General features: G+C 60.5%; 3 protein-coding genes across 6 annotated transcripts; 1 reads left to right on the forward strand and 2 right to left on the reverse strand.

Moving 5' to 3' along the window:
- Positions 1-513: 513 nt before the first annotated feature.
- Positions 514-4,765, forward strand: YIF1A (Yip1 interacting factor homolog A, membrane trafficking protein). Of its 2 annotated transcripts, XM_069470373.1 has the most exons (8): positions 514-702; positions 1,397-1,608; positions 1,762-1,866; positions 1,995-2,073; positions 3,566-3,623; positions 3,789-3,944; positions 4,373-4,466; positions 4,563-4,765. In XM_069470373.1, exons 1-8 carry the CDS (start codon positions 672-674, stop codon positions 4,707-4,709), a joined length of 882 nt encoding a protein of 293 aa, XP_069326474.1. In that variant the 5' UTR covers positions 514-671; the 3' UTR covers positions 4,710-4,765. The 2 variants fall into 2 exon arrangements, with proteins under 2 accessions (XP_069326474.1, XP_069326475.1); XM_069470374.1 differs by lacking the exon at positions 3,789-3,944.
- A 354-nt stretch (positions 4,766-5,119) lies between these two features.
- On the reverse strand, positions 5,120-10,979 carry CNIH2 (cornichon family AMPA receptor auxiliary protein 2). 2 transcript variants are annotated; one of them, XM_069470375.1, is made up of 6 exons: positions 10,617-10,979; positions 6,952-7,020; positions 6,520-6,567; positions 6,163-6,275; positions 5,924-6,067; positions 5,120-5,745 (listed from the first exon to the last, which is right to left on the reverse strand). In XM_069470375.1, exons 1-6 carry the CDS (start codon positions 10,695-10,697, stop codon positions 5,718-5,720), a joined length of 483 nt encoding a protein of 160 aa, XP_069326476.1. In that variant the 5' UTR covers positions 10,698-10,979; the 3' UTR covers positions 5,120-5,717. The 2 variants fall into 2 exon arrangements, with proteins under 2 accessions (XP_069326476.1, XP_069326477.1); XM_069470376.1 differs by lacking the exon at positions 6,520-6,567 and having other exon boundaries at positions 5,627-5,745; positions 10,617-10,697.
- Positions 10,980-11,700: 721 nt separating this feature from the next.
- On the reverse strand, positions 11,701-19,035 carry RAB1B (RAB1B, member RAS oncogene family). 2 transcript variants are annotated; one of them, XM_069470378.1, is made up of 6 exons: positions 18,957-19,029; positions 17,307-17,379; positions 16,924-17,019; positions 16,717-16,812; positions 13,253-13,384; positions 11,701-13,160 (listed from the first exon to the last, which is right to left on the reverse strand). In XM_069470378.1, the coding sequence occupies exons 1-6, from the start codon at positions 18,968-18,970 to the stop codon at positions 12,966-12,968; spliced, it is 606 nt and encodes a 201-aa protein (XP_069326479.1). In that variant the 5' UTR covers positions 18,971-19,029; the 3' UTR covers positions 11,701-12,965. The 2 variants fall into 2 exon arrangements, with proteins under 2 accessions (XP_069326479.1, XP_069326480.1); XM_069470379.1 differs by lacking the exons at positions 13,253-13,384; positions 16,717-16,812 and having other exon boundaries at positions 11,715-13,160; positions 18,957-19,035.
- Between the last annotated feature and the right edge of the window lie 602 nt (positions 19,036-19,637).

The following is a 19,637-nucleotide window of genomic DNA, read 5'->3' on the forward strand; positions in this document are numbered from 1 at the left end:
CTCGGCCGCGCTGTCGCCGCCCCGCCGGGCCTCCCACCAGGACTGGGCAGCCGGGCTCCGCTCCAGGATTGGGGGAAGTGTGGGGGACGGGGGACGAAAGCGAGCGCAGAGAGGGGGCGGCAGAGCCCCGAGGGCAGGGCTTGGTCAGAGCCCGCCCGCCGCATTCGCTCCTGGAGCACATCGCACGAGTGAAGCTTCGTTCCCGAACGCCCGCCGCAGCTCTCGTCGCGCGTCTCCTGCTGTAGTCGTGGCAGGGTGCGCCAAGTGCCCCACCGCGCAGGCGCGGAAATAATTCTCAACACCCTCCAGCCTTGCAACATCTATTGGCTGCTCCCACCGCGAACTAGCAAGCCCCTTATCCAATCCGAGAGCGCCCCGCATCGCTCCGCCTATCCCTCGCCTGGATATTGACTGCAGCCGAATCCGCCTTGGCGAGGACGCGTCAGTAACCAATGGGGAGAGGAGAGGGGCGAGCCTGCACCGCCGAACAGCCAATGGCAGGCGGCGGAGGATGACGCTGTGGACATGGCGTCTGCAGTCCACCGGCTAGGGGACGTGTCGGGCTGCCGAGTAACTTCAGTGGGTGCCCCGGGAGCCGAGCAGCTTCCTTATTAGTATTTGTACCCACCAGGAGGCGCAGCGGGCCCTCGGGGAGAGCGAGCGTCGCGGCCATGGCTTATCACTCGGGCTACGGCGCCCACGGTGCGTGGGGTGCGGGGCGGGCGGAGCGCGGCTGGGCCCTGCGGAGAGACGGTGGCGCGGCCCGCTCGCCCCGGGGATAGTAGCGCTGAGGGAGCGACCGCTGCCCAGGGCAGGGTGTCACTCGGGCCCCTGCACCGTCAGACTGCAGCGCGTCCCAGACTTCGCTCTTTCGGCCCAGTTCCGGAGATCGGGCGGTGATGGTACAGCTGGGATCCCCATGCCCGAGGCAGGCGTGAAGGAGGTCCGCCTCCAGAACTTCCTTTTTCCGTCAGACCCTGGTGGGGTCCCTGACCACTGTCCAGGGCTTCCGGGTAGTCAGCTGTCGCCTTTCTCATCTTTGCTCATGCAAGGGTGCCCTCCCAATTATCTTCTCCACGTGACAAACTTGTACTCACTCTCCTCAGCTCAGTTCAGAGATCACTTCCCTTGAGAGGCCCCAGGTGGGCAACTAATTCTAGGCGCTGCCTCAGCTCTTCTTTTGCCGACACTTACCAAAGGATTTCGCGCAAAGACCCCTCATCAAAGTTCTTTCTGAATTCGCTACCCTTCACCCAGCCTGGGTTTCCCTCACTGATTGCTTGATGTCCCCAGGACCCATACAGGGCTGCCCGGCTAGGGAAAGGGCTGTGGTTTGGTATTCCTGTCTGGTATGCTTGGTATCCTCTCACCTACTCTGATACTTCCAAACCCGCAGGCTCCAAGCACAGGGCCCGGGCAGCTCCGGACCCTCCTCCCCTCTTCGATGACACAAGCGGTGGTTTTTCCAGCCAGCCCGGGGGATACCCAGCCCCAGGAGCAGACGTGGCCTTCAATGTCAACCACTTGCTTGGGGACCCAATGGCCAATGTGGCTATGGCCTATGGCAGCTCCATCGCATCCCATGGGAAGGACATGGTGCACAAGGAGGTGTGGCTTGCCCCCAGGGCAAGGGTGGCAGAATTCTTGACTAGGGCTGGGGCATCATGGGATTCCGCCCAATTCCTCAGGGAAGCAGCACACAGAGAAGCACCCTGAGGCTCCAGGTGTGGCTTGCCCACAGCCTCCTCTCTCTCCTCCCAGCTGCACCGTTTTGTGTCTGTGAACAAACTCAAGTATTTTTTTGCTGTGGACACAGCCTATGTGGCCAAGAAGCTAGGGCTCCTGGTCTTCCCCTACACACACCAGGTGAGCTTCCTACCAGGTGAGCTGGGGGGCCTCCCCCATCCTGCTCCAGAGTCTGGCTTCCAGACCTCAAACTCCTTCTCTCCTGTTTCTTTATCTTCTCCTGACCCGGCTGCTGCTGCCACTGCCAGAACTGGGAAGTGCAGTACAGCCGTGATGTGCCTCTGCCTCCTCGGCAAGACCTCAACGCCCCCGACCTCTATATCCCCAGTGAGTCTCTGACTTGGGCTGCAGGACGTGGGGGGACTTGTGCCTTGAGGGATGAATGGGGAGAGGCTCAGCATCTGCTCTGGGTGCTTTTTGTGTGTGGCAGTTAGTTGCTAGACACCAGTTAGGTGGTGTGGGTTGACCAGTAAGGATCTTCCTGAATGTGCCTTTGGTGTCCCCGGGAAACCCTTTTGAGACCTTCCTGCCTCTTGACTTGGACCATGTCCTTCCCCAGCCAGGAGCCCTGGGTTTAGACTTGACTCTGCAACTTCCAGCTGTGGGACTTTACGTTGGTTATTTGCAATCTTTAGTAAAGCAGGAATAACTGCCCCTACCTCAAAGGGTTGTTGCAGAGATTTAGTGAGGTGATGTTTGCTTAGCATAGCACCTGGCACCTGGCAAGCACATAGGAAACACTAGCTGTTATTATCATTATTACTTGTCTTCCAAGGCCTGCTCAATCATCCCCTCCTCCAGGAAGCCTTTCCTGACCCCCTGAGCAAGTGTTGGCTGCTTTCTGGGTTCCCACACTGCCTGTCCACAAGGGCTGTGGCTGGCCCACTCTGCAGCTGACTCCCCTGTCCTGTCAGCTGTGCAAGGCGAGGCCCATAGTGGGTACTTCAGAGGCACTTAGAGTGTCAGGGACCAGCCCTCAGAGGAGCTCCCATGAAGGCAGCTATCCCAGACATCCTGGCAGGACAAAGGTTCTTCCGTGCTTCATCTCACGTGTCCCTGGTAGCCATGTGTAAGGCTGGTATTGGCATCCCCGTTTTACATGTTGAAGCCAAGGCTCAGAGGGGACTTGCGGATCTTTGAGGCCACGCAGCTTATGGGTAGTAGAGGTGGTTTCCTAACTCTGGACACTGTGCCCTCTGGTGGTCACATCAGTTCTAGTGCTTCAAGGAGGAACCAGGACAGGACTGATGAGTTAAAACTGCTGCTAAAGCCTGGCTCCCACTGGCCCTGGGCTTTTGTGAAAACAGCCCCAAGTCAGACTTGGAGTTCTCTGCACCATCAGGGCAGCCAGAGCGGTAGCCAGTGCCAATGGCCAGACTTAGAATTGCTGGCTGAGGTGAGGTCATCTCCATGGCCCCGGACACTAGGCACAGCCTGGGTTGTCCACTGAACCTACATTTTGGTCCTGTAGTCTTACCAGGATCAGTTTAGTCCCTGAGTAAGATGAGCAGTGGCCCTGGCCTGTGACGCAGTTTCTGAGACACAGCAGAAAACTGGTGAGCTTCCTAGCACAGGGGTAGGGAAGGAGGTGGCTTGTGGTCCTGGGAGAACGGTCAGGTGACGTTTACACAGGAGAGAGGGCTGATCAGAGAAAGGCACCCAGGCAGGGCATTGGGGAGCTGAACGTGGAGGTCAGGCTGTGTTGGGACATGCAGGGAAGGTGTATGGGGAGAAGGTGGGGGTGGTGGTGGCCTTGGATGCCCAGAGAGGCCTCTGGATGAGGAGGTCAGTCTGATGGCGTCTCTCTGGCTCTTGGCAGCGATGGCCTTCATCACCTACGTGCTGCTGGCCGGGATGGCACTGGGCATTCAGAAAAGGTTGGTGCCAACCCCCTCTACTTCCCTCCCCACTGCTCTCCCCCACCCTGGCTCTTCTCCCTACCTCCCCAGGGGGCCTGTGCCAGGTCCCCTGATGCCCCCAGTCTCTCACCCTCACCCCTGCCACAGGATGGCTGGCCCTGAACTGCCCCTGCCCCGGCACAGGTTCTCCCCCGAGGTGCTGGGCCTGTGTGCGAGCACCGCCCTGGTGTGGGTGGTGATGGAAGTGCTGGCCCTGCTCCTGGGCCTCTACCTGGCCACCGTGCGCAGTGACCTGAGCACCTTCCACCTGCTGGCCTACAGCGGCTACAAATATGTGGGGTGAGCACCTGTGGGCTGGGGAGAGGTGGCCTGGGGAGGAGCCTGTGGCCTTGGGTCTGGACCTGCGTAGCTATAGCTTCGAGCTGTGACCCCCTTGAACCATGACCCTGGACGTGTCTCAGCACCCTGCAGCCTCTAGCCCTGCTCTGTTAGAGGAACCAGCAGTCTCCTGAGGACATGGGTGCATGCAAGAGGTCAGGGTTATGTTGAGAGCCACACTGGGAACATAGGGGAGAGATAGGGGTCTCAGATCTAGGTCCTGGGGTTGAGACCTGGGCCTTCCAGATCCCTTTTGGGTCTGGGTCCCTGTGGGGACAGATTGGGAGTGGGGTCTAGCTGGGCTCTGGGTCCTGGTGGGCAGGGCCAATCTCAGGCCTGGACCCTGAGGGATCACTAACTCCCTCCTCCTCACACCCCCCTGCCTCCAGAATGATCCTCAGTGTGCTCACAGGGCTGCTGTTCGGCAGCAATGGCTACTACGTGGTGCTGGCCTGGACTTCTTCTGCGCTCATGTACTTCATCGTGAGTCTGGGGCTGCCCCTCCCGTCCCTGCACCTGGAGGCAGAGCTGGGACCCATCTCCCTCTCCTGGCCCAGCTTCAGCTCTCCTTTCTTCCAGGTGCGCTCTCTGCGGACGGCAGCCCTGGGCCCTGACAGCATGGGCGGCTCCGCCCCCCGGCAGCGTCTCCAGCTCTACCTGACTCTGGGGGCTGCAGCCTTCCAGCCTCTCATCATATACTGGCTGACCTTCCACCTGGTCCGGTGACCCCTGGCCCCAGATGGCACCGATTTTTCCATACATTGAAGATTTGATTTCCTTGACTTTGTTTGACCCTCGTTCCTGGGGCCTTCGGGGAGGTGCAGACACCTCTGAGGCTTTGCGTTGCCCAGGGGACCAGGCTTAGGGCTGTCTAGGAAGAGGGTGGATGCAGGGATGGCTTCCTGAGTTGGTGACCTTGACACTGCTTTGGAAGGCAGATGGAAAGCCTTCAGCAGGCACAGCCAGGAAAATGAGGATGGGAGGGGCAGCTGCCTCTGGTCAATCTGGGTCTGGGCCTGTGGCTAGTGGGGTCGGACTAGCTGTGCTAAGGACTTTGCTCAGGCCTGCGCCCTACACAGCCCCCTTGCTCCCATCTCTTCTTCAGCCTTTTCAGGAGCAGAACTGGGGCCCATGTGTTTGCAGTAGTTTATTCATATTTTGTCACAAATGGCCGGGGAGGGGGTGCCGGACTCCTCCAGGCGACATAGAAAATAGGTCCAAGAGACAGGGTGGGCTGAGGCTGGGGTGAGTGGAGACGGGGGCTGGAAAAAGAGCCTGGGGGAGGGAGGAGGGCAGACTAGGGGTGGGGTTGCCCCCTGCTGAGCCTGCTCATTCTGGGTGTGGGTGCCCCCCACCTGCAGGGGGGCCTCAGGGTGGCGGTGGAGGGGGTGGCCCAGAATTTCCAGGGTCAAGCTCTGGCCCATGGCAGGGCCCAAGTTTCCCCCGAAATGGACAAGGCCAGAGGTCCCGCCCTTCCAGGACTGACTGCCATGCCGGTGGGCTGGCAGAGGAGCCCCTGCCCCTATTTAGAGCTCTGCTCAGCCCTGGTCCAAGGGGGAGGGCCCTGAAGGCGGGGGAGGGGGAGTCCCCGCAGCAGCAGTTTGGGGGTTGGAGAGGCTGGGGGCACCAGTGCCCCCTCCTTCCCCAGGACTGAGGCCTCTGCGGCCAAGGGGCAGGGCTGGGGTGCACAGGCGTCCGGTCCGTTCTGGGCTCGCTCCCTGGCCGGCTTCCCCTTTAGAAACTCACCAACGTATAAACCATACTGTGGGAAGACGACACTGTGAGCCAAGTCCCAAGCAAACCCGGCCGGTGGCCGCCCACCCAGTCACAGCCTGGGTTGCCCTCAGTCCTCAAGGGCAAAGGGCAGGAATGGGGGATTGGAAACATGTCACCTGTACCGTCCCTTCCCTGAGTTCTGACTGCAATGGGTGGGGCCTCACCTGTACAGGTAATAGAAGAAGGAGAGCAGGTAGAAGGCGAGTTTGCACCAGGACTCCTTCTGGCAGTAGTTGAGGATGTCAGCATTCATGATGGAGACCGCGTCATACATGACCTCAGAGCCATCCGCAGGACGGTGGAAGTACCTGGGCAGAGAGGGGTCTGAGTGCCCACCGCCGGGGCTCCCACCCCAGCCTGCCCTGCTCCCGCCGCAGCCTCCCCAGGCAGCTGCTGCCCTCACCTCCAGAGGTGGTAGAAGAGGAGGGGGATGTTGAGGCCCAGGGTCACCCACTCTGCTGCACACAGAAACATCAGACAGAAGAGGCCGTGGATGGAGTATTCTGGGACCACCAGCTGGGGGAGTGAGGGCGAGAGGTCAGTGGCCTGGTGCCAAGACAGACCCAAACTTGAAGGGCACAGAGGGGCGCTAGGGTTTGAGAGGTACTTGGCCACCATGACCTCTGGGGACTAAAAGGCCTCCGGCCTCCCACTCCCTCCAAATGGCTGAGTGGATCAAACAGGCCCAGAGAGGAGGAAGGCCTGGCTCTGGGCCACAGGGAGTGGGGGCAGCGCGCCTGCCCCCAGCTCGGACACTGACCTTCCGCAGGAGGCAGCAGATGCGTTCGATGTTTTTTAAACGCTCGCGCTGTAGGGGAAGGAAAAGGCCGCGATGGGGGAGGCGCAAGAGCGGGCACCAGGGCGCCCCCCTCCGCCCTGCATGTGGCCGCCAGGGGGCGCCAGAGGAGTCTCTGCGGCACGGAAGCAGCCGCGCCGTCCCCATGGCGACCGTCACCATGGAGGGGCCTTCACCCGCGTCTCCACGACAACGGCCCAGAGCCTGGCAACGACTGCCCCGTGAGAAGGAACTGGAGCCCTGAGCCCGCGCCAGGTGTTTGCTGGGGGCGGGGACAGAGAGGAAGGGGCACGGCCCCCGCCCCCCGCCCCGCGCTCCCCTTCCCATGTGCCCCCGCCCCCCAGATGGAAAGACAGACGGACGAACACACCTCGGCACAGCACATGTATCACTTACTGCCCGCGCTGGGTTCCCCTGGTCGATGGGGTTCTTGAAGTCGGTCCGCAGCTCGTCAAAGGCTATGATCTGGGGGAAGGGCGCGTGCCCGTCAGGGTTGGGGTAGCAGCTGTGGCCTCTGCAACCCGTCCTTCCATAGGACAGGAATTTATACAAGGGGACCAAGCCAGATGGGGCTTGTTGCAAAGGTGGAGAAACTGAGGCCCAAGGAGGGGCAGGGCCTGGTCACACAACAGACTAGAATGGAACCCTAGCGTCCTGATCCTAAAGCAGGCCCATGCCCAGTGCGCACCGTTCCAAAACATCCAAAGACCCGGCCGCTTGGGCCCCGTGCAGAGCACTGGGATGCAGCCGGCCCCTGCCTGGGAGGAACCCGGGCTTGGGGGGAGGAGAACTCCGAGCTACATTCCAGGTGATCAGGACTGGGGGTACGGGGGCACCCAGGGTGGGCGTCAAGCCCCGTGTCCGGGTGATGGGGCTCAGGCTCGATTCCGGGTAGGCGTTTGTCTGGTGAACAATGGAGAAGAGCAGTCCAAGCAGCAGAAACAGCAGCTACAGAGGCACGGAGGGTTGAAAGAACAAGGAACATTCAGGAAGCTGTGGGGTTCCTGGGGCTAGAGTGAGTGAGGATTGCAGGAAGAAAGGAGGGAATGGTGAGAGACGGTGGAGCAGTCAGCAGAGCCTGGCCTCACAGACACGGGTGCCCTGTGAGGCCAGCCCAGGAGTTTGGGCTTTAACGCAAAAATAATGGGGAGCCATTGAGGGCAGAAAGCAGCAGAGTCTTAGGGCTGGCAGGGCAGGAGGTAGGAGCTGGCTAACGGTCCTGGCCAAGACATCCACAGTACTTCCGCTCCGCCTGCAGCCTTTCTGTTTATTAACTCATTTAATGCTTGAGACAACCTAATGACATAGGCACTAGTACTATTTTCATTTCTGTTTTGCAGATGAGGAAGCTAGGACAGAGAGGTTAAGTGATTTGCCCAAGGCCACACAGCTAGTTAGTGGTTAGCCAGGATTCTCACCCAGTCTGACTCCAGGTTGACATTCCTAACCACTTTGTCCTAGACCAGCGCGGGGCCTGCTGGAGTGTTAGGGGAGGGTGCCAGTGGCGTGAGTGAGAAGAATGGCAGTGGAGGCGAAGAGGTGCGGCTGGATCCTAGAGCTCTTTAGGAGCCAGACTCCAGAGGGCTCCAATGGAGGTGAGGTGAAGGCAGAGGGGCCCAAGGTGCCTTCAGGTGTTGGGGACGTTTGGCGGATGGCAGTGTCCTCACAGGTGGGGTACTGTTGAGGGGAGCAGGTGTTTGAGGGGGTGATGAGACGAATCTAGGGGAACTGGCAGGTGACTTGGGGGAGGTGGGCTGGCAGAGGGGCCTGCTAGGGTCCCCCCTCAGCTCCAGCCCTAGGATGAGGCAGCAGGCCCACCACCCCCAAGCATCCCAGACCCCAGACAGCTCAGAGAGAGAGAACATGGGCTTCCTGGAGGGAGCTGGGACCATCTGGAACCCCCCCAGCTCACCACTGACTCTGGGCACAGCAGCAGGGTCCAGCAGGGAGAGGAAGGGTGCCGTCTGTCTGCCCCAGAGCTGGCACCACCAGCAGGCGGCGGGTGTCGCGCCTCCCACCCCCCAGGCTGCCTGGCGCTGACTCAGCCCCCTGGAACAAACAATCCCCCACGGTGACAGCTGACACGCGTCACTCACCACCAGGGTTGCCTAGCAACCATTGGGGCCTGGGCTCAGGGTCTGGAGTGGGATTTAGGGTCCTGCCCTGGAAGATTCTAGTTCTTATCAGCTTTGGATTGAGGACCACACCTCCTATCCCCTAGGAGGCCTCACTCTGGGCACTTTACCAATGAGGAGACAGACTGAGGACAAATGACTAGCTAAGATCACCCAGTTAAATGGCTGTGCAAACATAGGGCCTCAAGGGTAGTAGGTGTCGGTAAGTATCTGTTGAATGGACAAAGGCCTTACTCAAAGCCTGGGCCTTTTCCCCCAGCCTGGGCGCTGCACAAGGGCAAGTCTGAGTCTTACTCATCCTTGACTCCCTCAAAACCACCCAGCGCCTGGTCCTCAAAAAGCATCAGTGCAAGTGTGCTGGGTGCAAAACTGCTCTGAGAACCCCCTGAGGTCAAGGACGCCCATAGGGGCTGTGGGAGGTCCCTGGTTGGGGAGGGGCCTGAAAAGGGGCTTCTTGAAGTCCAGGATCCTTTCTCCCGGGAGCCAGTTAGCTCTGTTTCCCAGCCTGTGGCCCCCAATTCCCTCTAGTCCTTAGGACCCTAGCCCTCCTGTCCCTACCCGCCAGGATTGTCCAAGGCCCTGGGGATGGGACAGGAGACTCAAAGAGATTAAGATGGGCCCAGGGCATGGAGGGAGGGTCAGAGAAACAGAGTGGGGGGAGGGGAGGAAGAAAAAGCAACTGAGAGACCCAGAGAGAGAAAGACAAGAGAGGAGCAAGGCCAGGGTTCGACAGAGCTGAAGCTGTGGTGTGTGGGGTGCCTGTGGGGCTTACTCCTCACGTGGTAGGGGTGCAGTGACAGTGTATGACTCCTGACGTCCAAAGACAGGCAGCAGGGATGGCAAAGGGAGTGAGGGAGAACCATGGAGCCGGCAGCAGGTCCCAGGAAGAGAAAGAGAGGAAATGGGGAGACCAAGAAAGAGGCAGGTGAGGCGCTGGGAGGAAGGGGGAACAGGGGAATAGGAGAGAGACTAGAGAGTGTAAGAGGATCCCCCAAAGTGGGTGACGCCAGGGAGGTGTGAGCCAGCCAGGGCTGAGCTGGGCAGGCTGCTACAGAGACAGAGGCTGGAGGGCAGCGGGTGGGGGGAGGAAGGAGGGCAGTAAAGGGGGGCCAGGGCCCCCAGTAATGAGCTGGAGGCTGGTTGATAACTCCGTAGTGAGGGGAAGGAAGCCAAGCAGAGGAGGCCCTCGAGGAGGGGGAGCCTCTGGGGAAGCGATTTGATCTGATGTGAAGAGAAATGGACATTTGAAGAGGCAGGTGTGAGGCTGGGCCAGGTTGGGGGACAGACCGAGGGGGATGCCAGACACAGGGGAAAGTGCAGCCAGAACAGGGGGGAAGCTGGAAAGTCAGGAGCAAACCTGGGGGGCTGCAAGCCCCGACAAGGGGTAGTGAGACAAGGTGAGCCAGTGGGGGGGGGGGGTAGGTCTCCGGGGACTGCTTGATCAGGGAGGGGGCTGGGAAGGGAAAGGGTTAATAGGCTTTGAGATACGTGGGTCCTGTAAACAGATGCAGTTGCCATAGCAACCGGCTCCATCTCTGGGCTGGAAAAACCCACAAAGGTGGGGGGGCAGCAGACAGACAAACTGCCCCACAGACAAACGGGGGCGGCTGGATGGGAGGGCATTTAGAAGGTAAAGGAACAAAAATTCCAGAATTTGCCCCCCACCCCAGGCTAGATGGAGCAGAGGAGGGGGGTCAGGGGCCGACTAACACACACACAGGCAGGCGGGGGCGGCGGAGGAAGGGGGGCCCCGGGAAGGAAGCCGACCATGGAGGGTGCTAATGGGGGCGAACAGAAGCCGACCACGGAGGATAGCAGAGCGGAGGCTCCAAGTTTCCCCGGGGCGCCGAGCCCCCCGCCCCAGCCCCCTCCCGCTCCGTGCGCCCCCCGCCCCCAGCCCCAGCCCCAGCCCCAGCCCGGCCTTACGTGCCAGATGACAAAGAAGATGAGGGAGGCGCACAGCACCAGGGTGAGCATGTAGCAGAACGCGGCGAAGGTGAACGCCATGGCCCCGGCGCCTGGCGGCGGCCCGGGGGGCGCCAGCGCGGGGCCCGGGCGCAAGGGGACGCCCCCCGGCCCGCGCTTAGGGCCGGCCGGGCATGGCCCGCGGGGCTCGGGGGAGGCAGGCGGCGCGGCCGGGACCGGGGCCGCGGGGCCGTGGGGGGCGCGGGGCGCGGGCCGGTGGGCTCGGGGGGCGCGTCCGCTGCCGGCTGCCCGGGCCCCGATCGCTCATCCTGCGATCCCTCGCCCGCGGCTCCCTCGCTCTCCAGCCCGCGAAGCCGGCGGGGCGGAGCCAGGGGCGGGGCCGCCGTGCGAACGGCCTCGGGCGGGGCCAGGTCTCCGCGCGCCCCTCCGCCCGCGCGCTCGGCCGCCGCCCCCCGCCCGGCGAGCCCGTGGCCACGCACCCTCGGGGACACGCTGACACGGTCGCGCACCCCCGGCACCCCTTCTCCTACTCGGCCACAAACAACCTACCGCAGCCACATTCGGCCACGCGGATGGGCACACGCCCCTACCCTCACACACCGCGTCGCCCTCCCCACGACAGCCCGCACTACGAGGCCTTAAGTGGGAAGCACTTGTCACTGTCACTGTCCCAGGGGGCAGAAACTCCCGGCTGGAAGCCGGAGCGAAGCAGGGAGCGGAGGCTGAACCGGGGGTCTTGAGGGTGTGGGCCAGGTGCGCCCGGCTCGGGCACTGGCTCTGGCTGCTGCCCGACTCCACATCTTGGCCGTGTGCCTGCGTGGGTGTTGGCAGCGGCTCGCCAGGTACTCGCTGATGGCCGCCTGCGTCTCTCCCTGACAGAACGGTGCTGGGCCCTTGGGGACAGACCACACAAGCACAAGCAGGCTGCTCTCCTAGCCCCAGGAAATGGGTCAAGAGCTTTCACCAGCGACCCCACGACACAAAGCCCAAGCCGGGACCCAGGCGTCCCACCAAGCCCTGGGCCCCAGATCCATCCTGCACCCAAAGGCTGGGCAGCCCACAGATCACGCTCAGCCACCACAACTTCCTTGCAAAAACCCTCGGCTCACCCGAGGGCCAGTGGAAATTTATTGATTTTTATTTTGTCCTTTTCCATCTTTTCCCCAAGTGGCTTTTCCTTGCAAAATGCCTGACATGACACCAGAGGGGAACCTGGGAGTGGAGGATGCCCCAAGGGGCAGCCCAGGGACTTAAATACAAGCTGGAGGGCAGGGCACAGGTGGGACAGGCAAGAGACAGCACAAGGGACATGGCTTCTTAGGTAGAGACCAAACATTTGTTTTTCTGCAGGAAGCAGCTGTGCCAGAGGGCAGGGGGCTAGAATCCTGGGTGGGAAGGGGGTGAGCAGAGGCCCCCCCCAACCCTGGATTGAACCCACATTCCCCAGAGAAGTAGCGGCAGGGGCTGAGGACCTGCCCTACTAGGCTCCGAGGGCTGGGAAGGGAGAATAAGCCAGATGTGCTGCCTCAGGGAGGGAGGAGGTGCTGGCAGAGTGAGGGTTAAGGCTGGTGCCCAGCCTTGGGCACGGTGGGCCTTCCGCCTCTGCCTGCCGTGGGGACAAAGGGGCACGGTGGGCAGGCGGTACATGGGCCTGGCTCTGGCAGGGCAGGGGACGGCAGGAACAGGCTCCCTCTGGGCTCAAGACACAGGCCCAGCAAGGCTGCCCGCCCACCTGCCCTCGATGTGCTCAGACCCCACCGCAGCTGGACGGCTCGAGCTGGGAATGTGGGAGGGGTGGAAGGGGAGGCAGTGGGAGAAGGAAAGGGTGGGCTGCTGAGCCCCTGTGACCGCCACACTCATCCTGAGGTCCGGCCCAGGACCCTGGATCCCAGGTCCTGGATCTCCTGGCCACACTCCTGGCCCCGGCCACTGACTGTAACCAGGGGCAGCAGAGGGCAGGGAGGCCCTCAGCTCTAGGGAAGGAGGGAGAGAAAGAAGGGGAAGGAGAAAGACCCAGTGCAGCATACATGGGGGGTAGGAAGGAGACAGAAAGAGGAGCCCTCGTTCCAAAGAAAAGTGTGCGGTGGGGCATCTTTTAAAGTTACCTAGAGGCAGCAGCAGAGCAGGCCCCACCCTAGCCACAGGTCCTGGGTGTCTTCCCTGGGGGGCCCTGACAGAATCAGGGCTCAGGGCAGCAGGCAGATGGGCCAGAGGGAGATGGGGAGCCCAGGACACCCCAAAGCCACAGACTCAAATGCCCCAGGAGAGGGAGTGGGAGGCACCTCCTGCCCCCTCCAGGGGCATCATCTGGAGAAGGTGCCCCCTCCTGTCCCACTCCACATGCCCCTTCTAGCAACAGCCACCACCAGCTGGCTTTACAGGGGTACTGTCGATCTTGAGGTTGGGCCGTTCACCCCCTGAGGCTGCCCCAGGCCCCATCCGCTTTTTGATCTCAGCAGCCATAGTCATGAACGCCTGCTCGACATTGGTAGCGTTCTTGGCACTTGTCTCCAGGAAGGGGATGCCCAGAGAGTCTGCGAACTCCTGATAAGGGGAGAGGAGAAAAGAGGGGAGAGAAGGGTGAGGGGCAGCAGGCCCCAGGCCCCCCTGGGCAGCCTGGCCCAGGCCCCGCTCACCTTGGCCGTGGTGTTGTCCACCACCTTCTTGGTGGTGAGGTCACTCTTGTTGCCCACCAGGAGCTTGTTGACGTTCTCGCTGGCGTAGCGGTCGATCTCCTGCAGCCACTGCTTCACGTTGGCGTAGGACTCCTAGAGAGGACCAGGGTCAAAAGTTATCTTCATCCTAACTCCCACCTCCACCCGAGGCCTGGAGAACAGGGGCTTCTTTGAGGGGAAGTGAGCTGCCTGGGGCCCCTGAGAGAGGCAGGGGCTCAGGGTGTGGAGGAAACCCTCTCCTCCAGGCGTAGCATTCCTTCCTGACCTCCTCCGTCTGGACCTCAAAAGCCAGGCCCAGCATAGCCCCAGCTGCCTGCCAGCGGCCCTAACACTTCCGCAGCTGCCTAGGCCTACAGGCCAGCCAGATCTGCTTCCTGCGGCTCTCTCTCCCTGAGACACCCACAGGCTGAACCACACGTGGGGAACAATGGCATCAAAGGGCCAGAGGGGAGACAGGAACAGAGAGTAATGGGTCCACAAGACTCTCAAAGTTCTCACAGGGGCCTTAAAATCCCTTTAAGGTTTGAAGCCTTGGAACCCAGTGGGAGGTGGAGGGTCCTTTCAAAGGCCTCGGCCTAGGAGGGAGACAGGTCTCCTGAGAACAGAGCCCACGTTCACCCTACTTTTGGCACCAACAGTCTAATCACTCGGCCTCACTTCCCCTGCCCCCAGACAAGTGACAGGACTTCTAGGAAAGTACTGAAGCTAGAGCCACCCTTCCTTCTTAGCAGCCAGGTGATACCATACTAGGCTCAAACTTAGACCTCTGCCCTGTCCCAAGCTAGGCCCTCTGCAGGGCGCTGGGGACAAGGAAGGGAATCATGCCTGGGCCCTGCCCTAAGGCATTCAGAGGACACTGGAGGAACCGAGCAGGACACACATGGCAAGACAGGACAGAAGGTGGAGGCTGGGGAGCCCCCGGACCATCTCTACCTTGAGGGGCTACAGCTGACCTAAGCCTGCAGGCAGGAACTGGCCTTGCGCAGGACAGGTGCCAGCTGAGGGGACAGTGCGTGCCAGGTCACAGGAGGGGAGGGGGAAGAAGTGGCCCGTTGCTGGGCTGCAGACCCTTAGGGAAGGCGAGGGAGCGGGTGGGCCAGACCACAAAGCGTCTTAGCCTGGCAGGAGGCAGCTGTGCCAAGGCCGGGGGACAGAGGTTTTCTTAGGCAGGAGGCGGCAGGATCCCACCTATGGTCTGTAAAGACAGTCCCAGCAGGAGTGTGTAGACCAGATGAGAGCAGCAAGATGGAGACCAAGTGGGAGGTGACGGGAATAATCAGGGGAAGAGAGGATGTGCCCTGAGCAAGGGAAGCACACAGAACCTAGCATCAGACCACCCTAGGCTAAGCCCTTGCTCAGCCATTTACTGTGCGTGTCACCTTAGGCACGTCACCTGATGTCTCTCAGCCTCAGTTTCCTCATTTCTATAAAACAGTAGCTCCTGGCAGGGCTGCTGTGAGCATGAGAGAATGAATGCAGGCCTGTCTCCTAACAAGTGCTTAATTAGCAAGAGCTGCTATTATCCTCATCACTGCTATTATCATGAGGGGACAGATTTGAGAGAGGATGGGGAGAGAAGAGAACCTTGAGACTGACTGGATGGGGGAGGAAGTTTTCTGGTCAGGCCGACAGGGACCCTGTTACAAAGATGGGGGTGCAGGCACCAGTTTGGGGACAGCCGGTGAGGCCAGTGCTGGACATCTGAGAGCTGTAGACAGTCTGGAGCTCAGGAGAGGCTGCCTGAGGACAGGAAAGGGCCAGGAGCCCTGGGTCCCAACACTGACTTTGCCCTTCCTGACCGAGACGAGGGCGAGTTACTGAACAGGAGCCCACCATTTAGTTCACTGGGTAACATGGAGGATGAGAATTCACACAAAGTACCAGCACAGACACGGACACAGGGAGAGAGGCCACAGTGACAGCTATTTGGACACTGGACTCACAGAACGTAAGACAGAAGCCAAAGCATGAAAACGACCAGAACCATGCAAGCGGAGTAAGGAAGACACTTGGGGCCGGGCGCGGTGGCTCACGCCTGTAATCCTAGCACTCTGGGAGGCCGAGGTGGGCGGATCGTTGGAGCTCAGGAGTTCGAGACCAGCCTGAGCAAGAGCGAGACCCCATCTCTACTAAAAATAGAAAGAAATTATATGGACAGCTAAAAAAAATATATATAGAAAAAATTAGCCGGGCATGGTGGCGCATGCCTGTAGTCCCAGCTACTCGGGAGGCTGAGACAGGAGGATCCCTTGAGCTCAGGAGTTTGAGGTTGCTGTGAGCTAGGCTGACGCCACGGCACTCACTCTAGCCTGGGCAACAGAGTGAGACTCTGTCTCAAAAAAAAAAAAAAAAAAAGGAAGACACTTGGGGCAGAGTCAGGAGGCACAAAATAGGGGGCTGTGGGGGGCAGTACAGGCTGAACCAGTAAAAGGACATTGCGAAGACAGAACCGAAGGCCGGAGGAGGCTGGGAGCTGGGGATAGTGAACTTTTCCAGGAGAGAAAAGACAATGGAGTTAAAAGCCACAAGAGGTCACTCAGGGCGAGAGCTGAAATGAGGTCACTGGATTTGGCAGTCAGGAGGGCCCTGGTGACCTCTGTCTGGGTGGTGCACAGCTCACCCACAGCCTGTGCAGAGCTGTGGGGACAGGGGTGGAGGCATCATGAGCTGGAGCCCAGCTGCCCCTCAGACAGGGACTCCTCCCGGCCCAGCGCTGATGTAAGGTTCTCCACGTCCCCAGAGCCTGGCCCCTGTTAAGCAACAAGGTTTGGTAGAAAAAACAAAGCAGGTGGAATCAGCAGACCAGGCTTTCTGCCTCCACCACTGAACCCTCAGCATGTCACCTCACCATCCTGAACCCGATTCCTCATCCGTAACATAGGGACGTAATGCAGGCCTCTTAGGAGCATCAAAAGACAACTTGAAGGCTGTGACAGGTTCTATAAATTATAAGGTTCGACGGGAGCATTTCTGGCTGTTGCCGTCACCACTGCTGCCAGTGACATGTGACCAAAGCTGCTGCGGGAGACACAGGGCTGCTAGACCTCTGCTCACGCTGGGCCCAGCGCTCAGGGCTCCCTCCCTTCCTCGTCTAAGGTCCTCTAATTGTTCCTCCAGTGTCTTCACACAGGAAGCCACAGCCCAGCACAGCAGCCAACCACCTGACTAAACCCCCACAGCACACAGGTGCGCGGAAGGCTGACAACAAGGTGGCAAGGTTGGCAGGGAGGTGTGAGGCCTGGTTCTGCCAAGACCCTTAGCAGGACCTCGGGAAGATCCATTTCTGTGCGTTTCTCTCCCTGTGAGATAAGGCCAAACAGCCTCTTTTCCAGGAGGTGACAGGAAAGAGGGTGGGCAGCGCCCTCGGGCCTCAGTCAAAGGCCTCAGGCTGAGGAGGCAAAGCTGAGGACAGCGTCCAGAAGTACCTGGTCGGTGACGTCATACACCACGATGATGCCATGAGCCCCCCGGTAGTAGCTGGAAGTGATGGTCCGGAACCGCTCCTGACCAGCTGTGTCCCACTGTAAGACAGCAGGCAGAGGGCAGGTCAGTCCCAGGCTTCGAGTCCACAGCCCCTTCCCTCCCAAGGCGGATGCCTTTGTACCAGGGGTTTTGGGAGGAGTGACACTCACAATCTGAAGTTTGATGGTTTTGCCATCCAGCTCAATGGTTCGGATCTTGAAGTCCACCCCGATGGTGCTAATGTAGCTCTCTGTGTATGTATCATCCTGGAAGGTCGGGGGCCAGTGAAATGGCCTGAGTAAATGAGCCCAAGGCCCATCAGGACGGCCTCCCTCCAGCTCCCTGTCCCAGGTGGGCTCCTCCCTGCCAAGCCCCAGTTCTCAGCACCCCACTTGCCCGCCCTGGGCCACTGTTCAGTCAGATGTGTTGCTGGCAGGTCCTGCAACTTCATCCTTGGTTCCCAGGGCTTGCAACTACTGTGCTCCAGGTTGCCCCTCACCCCCCAGCGCCAGCCAGGACCCCAGATGGATGGTATGGGAGGCTTCTTACTCACAGCAAACCGCAGGAGCAGGCATGACTTGCCCACGCCCGAGTCACCAATCAAAAGCAGCTTAAACAGGTAGTCACTGGAGAGAGAGGATCAGAAGGCATGAAGGCAGGAGCCCACCAGCATCGTCCTAGGGTCACAATTCCAGCATCCCCCCCCACCACGAGGCATGCCTCGGTGTAGAGCTCGATGGTGCTCACCAGATCCTCACCCAGGCCCTGGGTTGGGGAGGGCTGACCTCTCACCCATAGCACAGCTGGCTCAGAGGGCTCTCAGCTTGCCAAGTCTGAAGTCCCACTTTATGGAGAAAGAAACCAAGGCACAGAGAGGGACGTGACCTGCCAAGGTGACGAAGCTGGGTATCCTACCCTGATTCCTGATGGATTCCATGGGTCTGTCCAGGATGGGCCATTTAGACAACCCCCGCTGCACACCCTGTGGTGTGCCTGGCGTGGCAGGGGAGGCCAGTGGAAAGCAGGGCCCAGTCCCAGACCTATCAAGTGAAAAAGCTACATAAAGAGCCTGATATGAAGTCACCAAGAAGAGGTGGTCAGCAAGTGGCGATGACAATCACATGTAACATTTACTCAGTTCCTACTTGTGATGAAGTACTCCAAACGTATCTCATTTAGTCCTCACAACAGTCCGATGAAGTGAGTGTTATTTCCAACCAATGAGGAAACCACGGGTCAGAGAAGGGAAGCGACTTGCCCAGAGATAACTTTCAGACCAAGCCTGTCACACTCCGAGCACCCTGGGAGAGCCGCTGACACCCTCCTTTGTTCCCCTTCTAATCCAGCTCAGACCTTCCCCTTCCCCAAGGAAACCTGAGGCCTGGATCTGGGGAGAAAAAGGAAGTGGCTCTAGAGGAAGAAGATAACCGATACTTGGGGAACACTGCAAGCCCTGGGCACGAGATGGGGGCCGCCTACCCGCAGGGGGAGGAACCAAGAAGTGAGGAAAGTTTGAGGACCAAAGAATCCCACTGGAAGGTGGAAAGCAAATCCACCTTCATCGTCAGTGTGACAGCAGAGGTTAGTGTGTGTGACGGTGGCGCTGGGGCCTGAGCAAACGTGAGAGCGGGAAAGGACAGAACGCCAGGGTGGCAGGACGGCGTGACCCAGGCTACGGGCAGGAAGCAGCTCCGGAGGGGAGGACCTGCGGGAGATGCGGCCCAAGTGTTCCTTCAGCCCAACCCCAAAACCCAGGCTCCAGGAGGAAGATAAGGGCAGATGGATTCACTGACCAACCTAAAGAGCCCAAGACTGAATCCACGAACAGAAACTATCGTGACGGGCTCCAAAACGCCGAGACCGTGGTCAAGCAGCAGGTGGGGAAACTGAGGCCCGGAGTGACTGGAGCTGCAGGGTCACCTGACCGATAATGCCTTGTGGGGCCAGTGCCTTGGGCTCCAAGTGCTATCTCTCGGGGTTGCCGTGTCTGAGCCCCGGGTGAGAAGAGTCGGGGTGTCTAGCCAGGGTCCTAGGGCCCCCGGGGGGAGGGGCAGGACCCGGATGTGAGGGGGGGGCAGCGGAAGAGGGACCCGGATGTGGGGGCGCCGCGCAGCCCTGATCCGGGCCAAACCACCCCGGTAAGCGTACAGCCCCGTACTCGGGATCGAGGCTGCGCCGCACGGCGCGGGCGGGGCTCACTCACTATTCGGGGTTCATGGCGGCGGCGGCGGCCCGCTCGGTCGCTCCCAGTCGGCTCTGCTCCGCCTCCCGTTCCAAGATGGTGGCCGCTCCGCCCCGAGGCCCCGCCCGCGCCGCGCAGGCGCAAACGACTCTGACTGGGGGCCTCGTCGCGCTGCTTCTCGGGACTTGTAGTCTCCCTCGCCGCCCAACTCACCCCGCTGCGCAGGCGTAGCCCGGAGGCCTGTGCCCTCTCGCCCCTTCACCGCCGGCGCAGTGCCTTCTGGGGCTTGTAGTTTGCTCCCCAAACGGACCGGGCTCCAGGACCGCGCTGGGGCAGGCGGCGCTTCAGTCTGACGGAGGCAGTCATCCTTCCCCGCCCAGCTTGCGAGCATTAAACCAGGTGAGTGCCAGTAACGGACTAGTAAAAGTCCTTATCAAGGGTTCTTCATGTGCTGGGCACTCTTAACTGATCCGAGCAGGATGTTATCACCTACGTTCTAAAGATGAAAACATCGAGTCTCAGGAAACTCGCTCAACGCACACCACTGAGCAAGGAGCAGACACGCCCGCGCGCTGTAGCACCCCAGGAGCGAAGGTTTGGGAAGAAATCCTGAGCCTGTGGAGCCCCGAACAATTGCGGGGCAGGGGCCGTGTCCGGGCTCCGGCTGCGCGTGACGGGACGCGAGCGACACACACGCACACC

This window comes from Eulemur rufifrons, chromosome 6 (genome assembly GCF_041146395.1).
Source record: "Eulemur rufifrons isolate Redbay chromosome 6, OSU_ERuf_1, whole genome shotgun sequence".
Lineage (NCBI taxonomy): Eukaryota > Metazoa > Chordata > Mammalia > Primates > Lemuridae > Eulemur > Eulemur rufifrons.

Excerpts from the sequence above, each read along its gene's own strand:
- YIF1A (XM_069470373.1), top strand. The coding sequence starts at position 672 with ATGGCTTATCACTCGGGCTACGGCGCCCACG. Across the intron at positions 703-1,396 it reads CTCGGGCTACGGCGCCCACG|GCTCCAAGCACAGGGCCCGG; the intron begins GTGCGTGGGGTG and ends CCAAACCCGCAG. Across the intron at positions 1,867-1,994 it reads TCTTCCCCTACACACACCAG|AACTGGGAAGTGCAGTACAG; the intron begins GTGAGCTTCCTA and ends TGCCACTGCCAG.
- RAB1B (XM_069470378.1), bottom strand. Across the intron at positions 16,813-16,923 it reads AAACCATCAAACTTCAGATT|TGGGACACAGCTGGTCAGGA; the intron begins GTGAGTGTCACT and ends GCTGTCTTACAG. Across the intron at positions 13,161-13,252 it reads TGGACAACACCACGGCCAAG|GAGTTCGCAGACTCTCTGGG; the intron begins GTGAGCGGGGCC and ends TCCCCTTATCAG.
- CNIH2 (XM_069470375.1), bottom strand. The coding sequence starts at position 10,697 with ATGGCGTTCACCTTCGCCGCGTTCTGCTACATGCTCACCCTGGTGCTG. Across the intron at positions 7,021-10,616 it reads TCTTCTTTGTCATCTGGCAC|ATCATAGCCTTTGACGAGCT; the intron begins GTAAGGCCGGGC and ends CCCTTCCCCCAG. Across the intron at positions 6,068-6,162 it reads CTCTTCTACCACCTCTGGAG|GTACTTCCACCGTCCTGCGG; the intron begins GTGAGGGCAGCA and ends CTCTCTGCCCAG.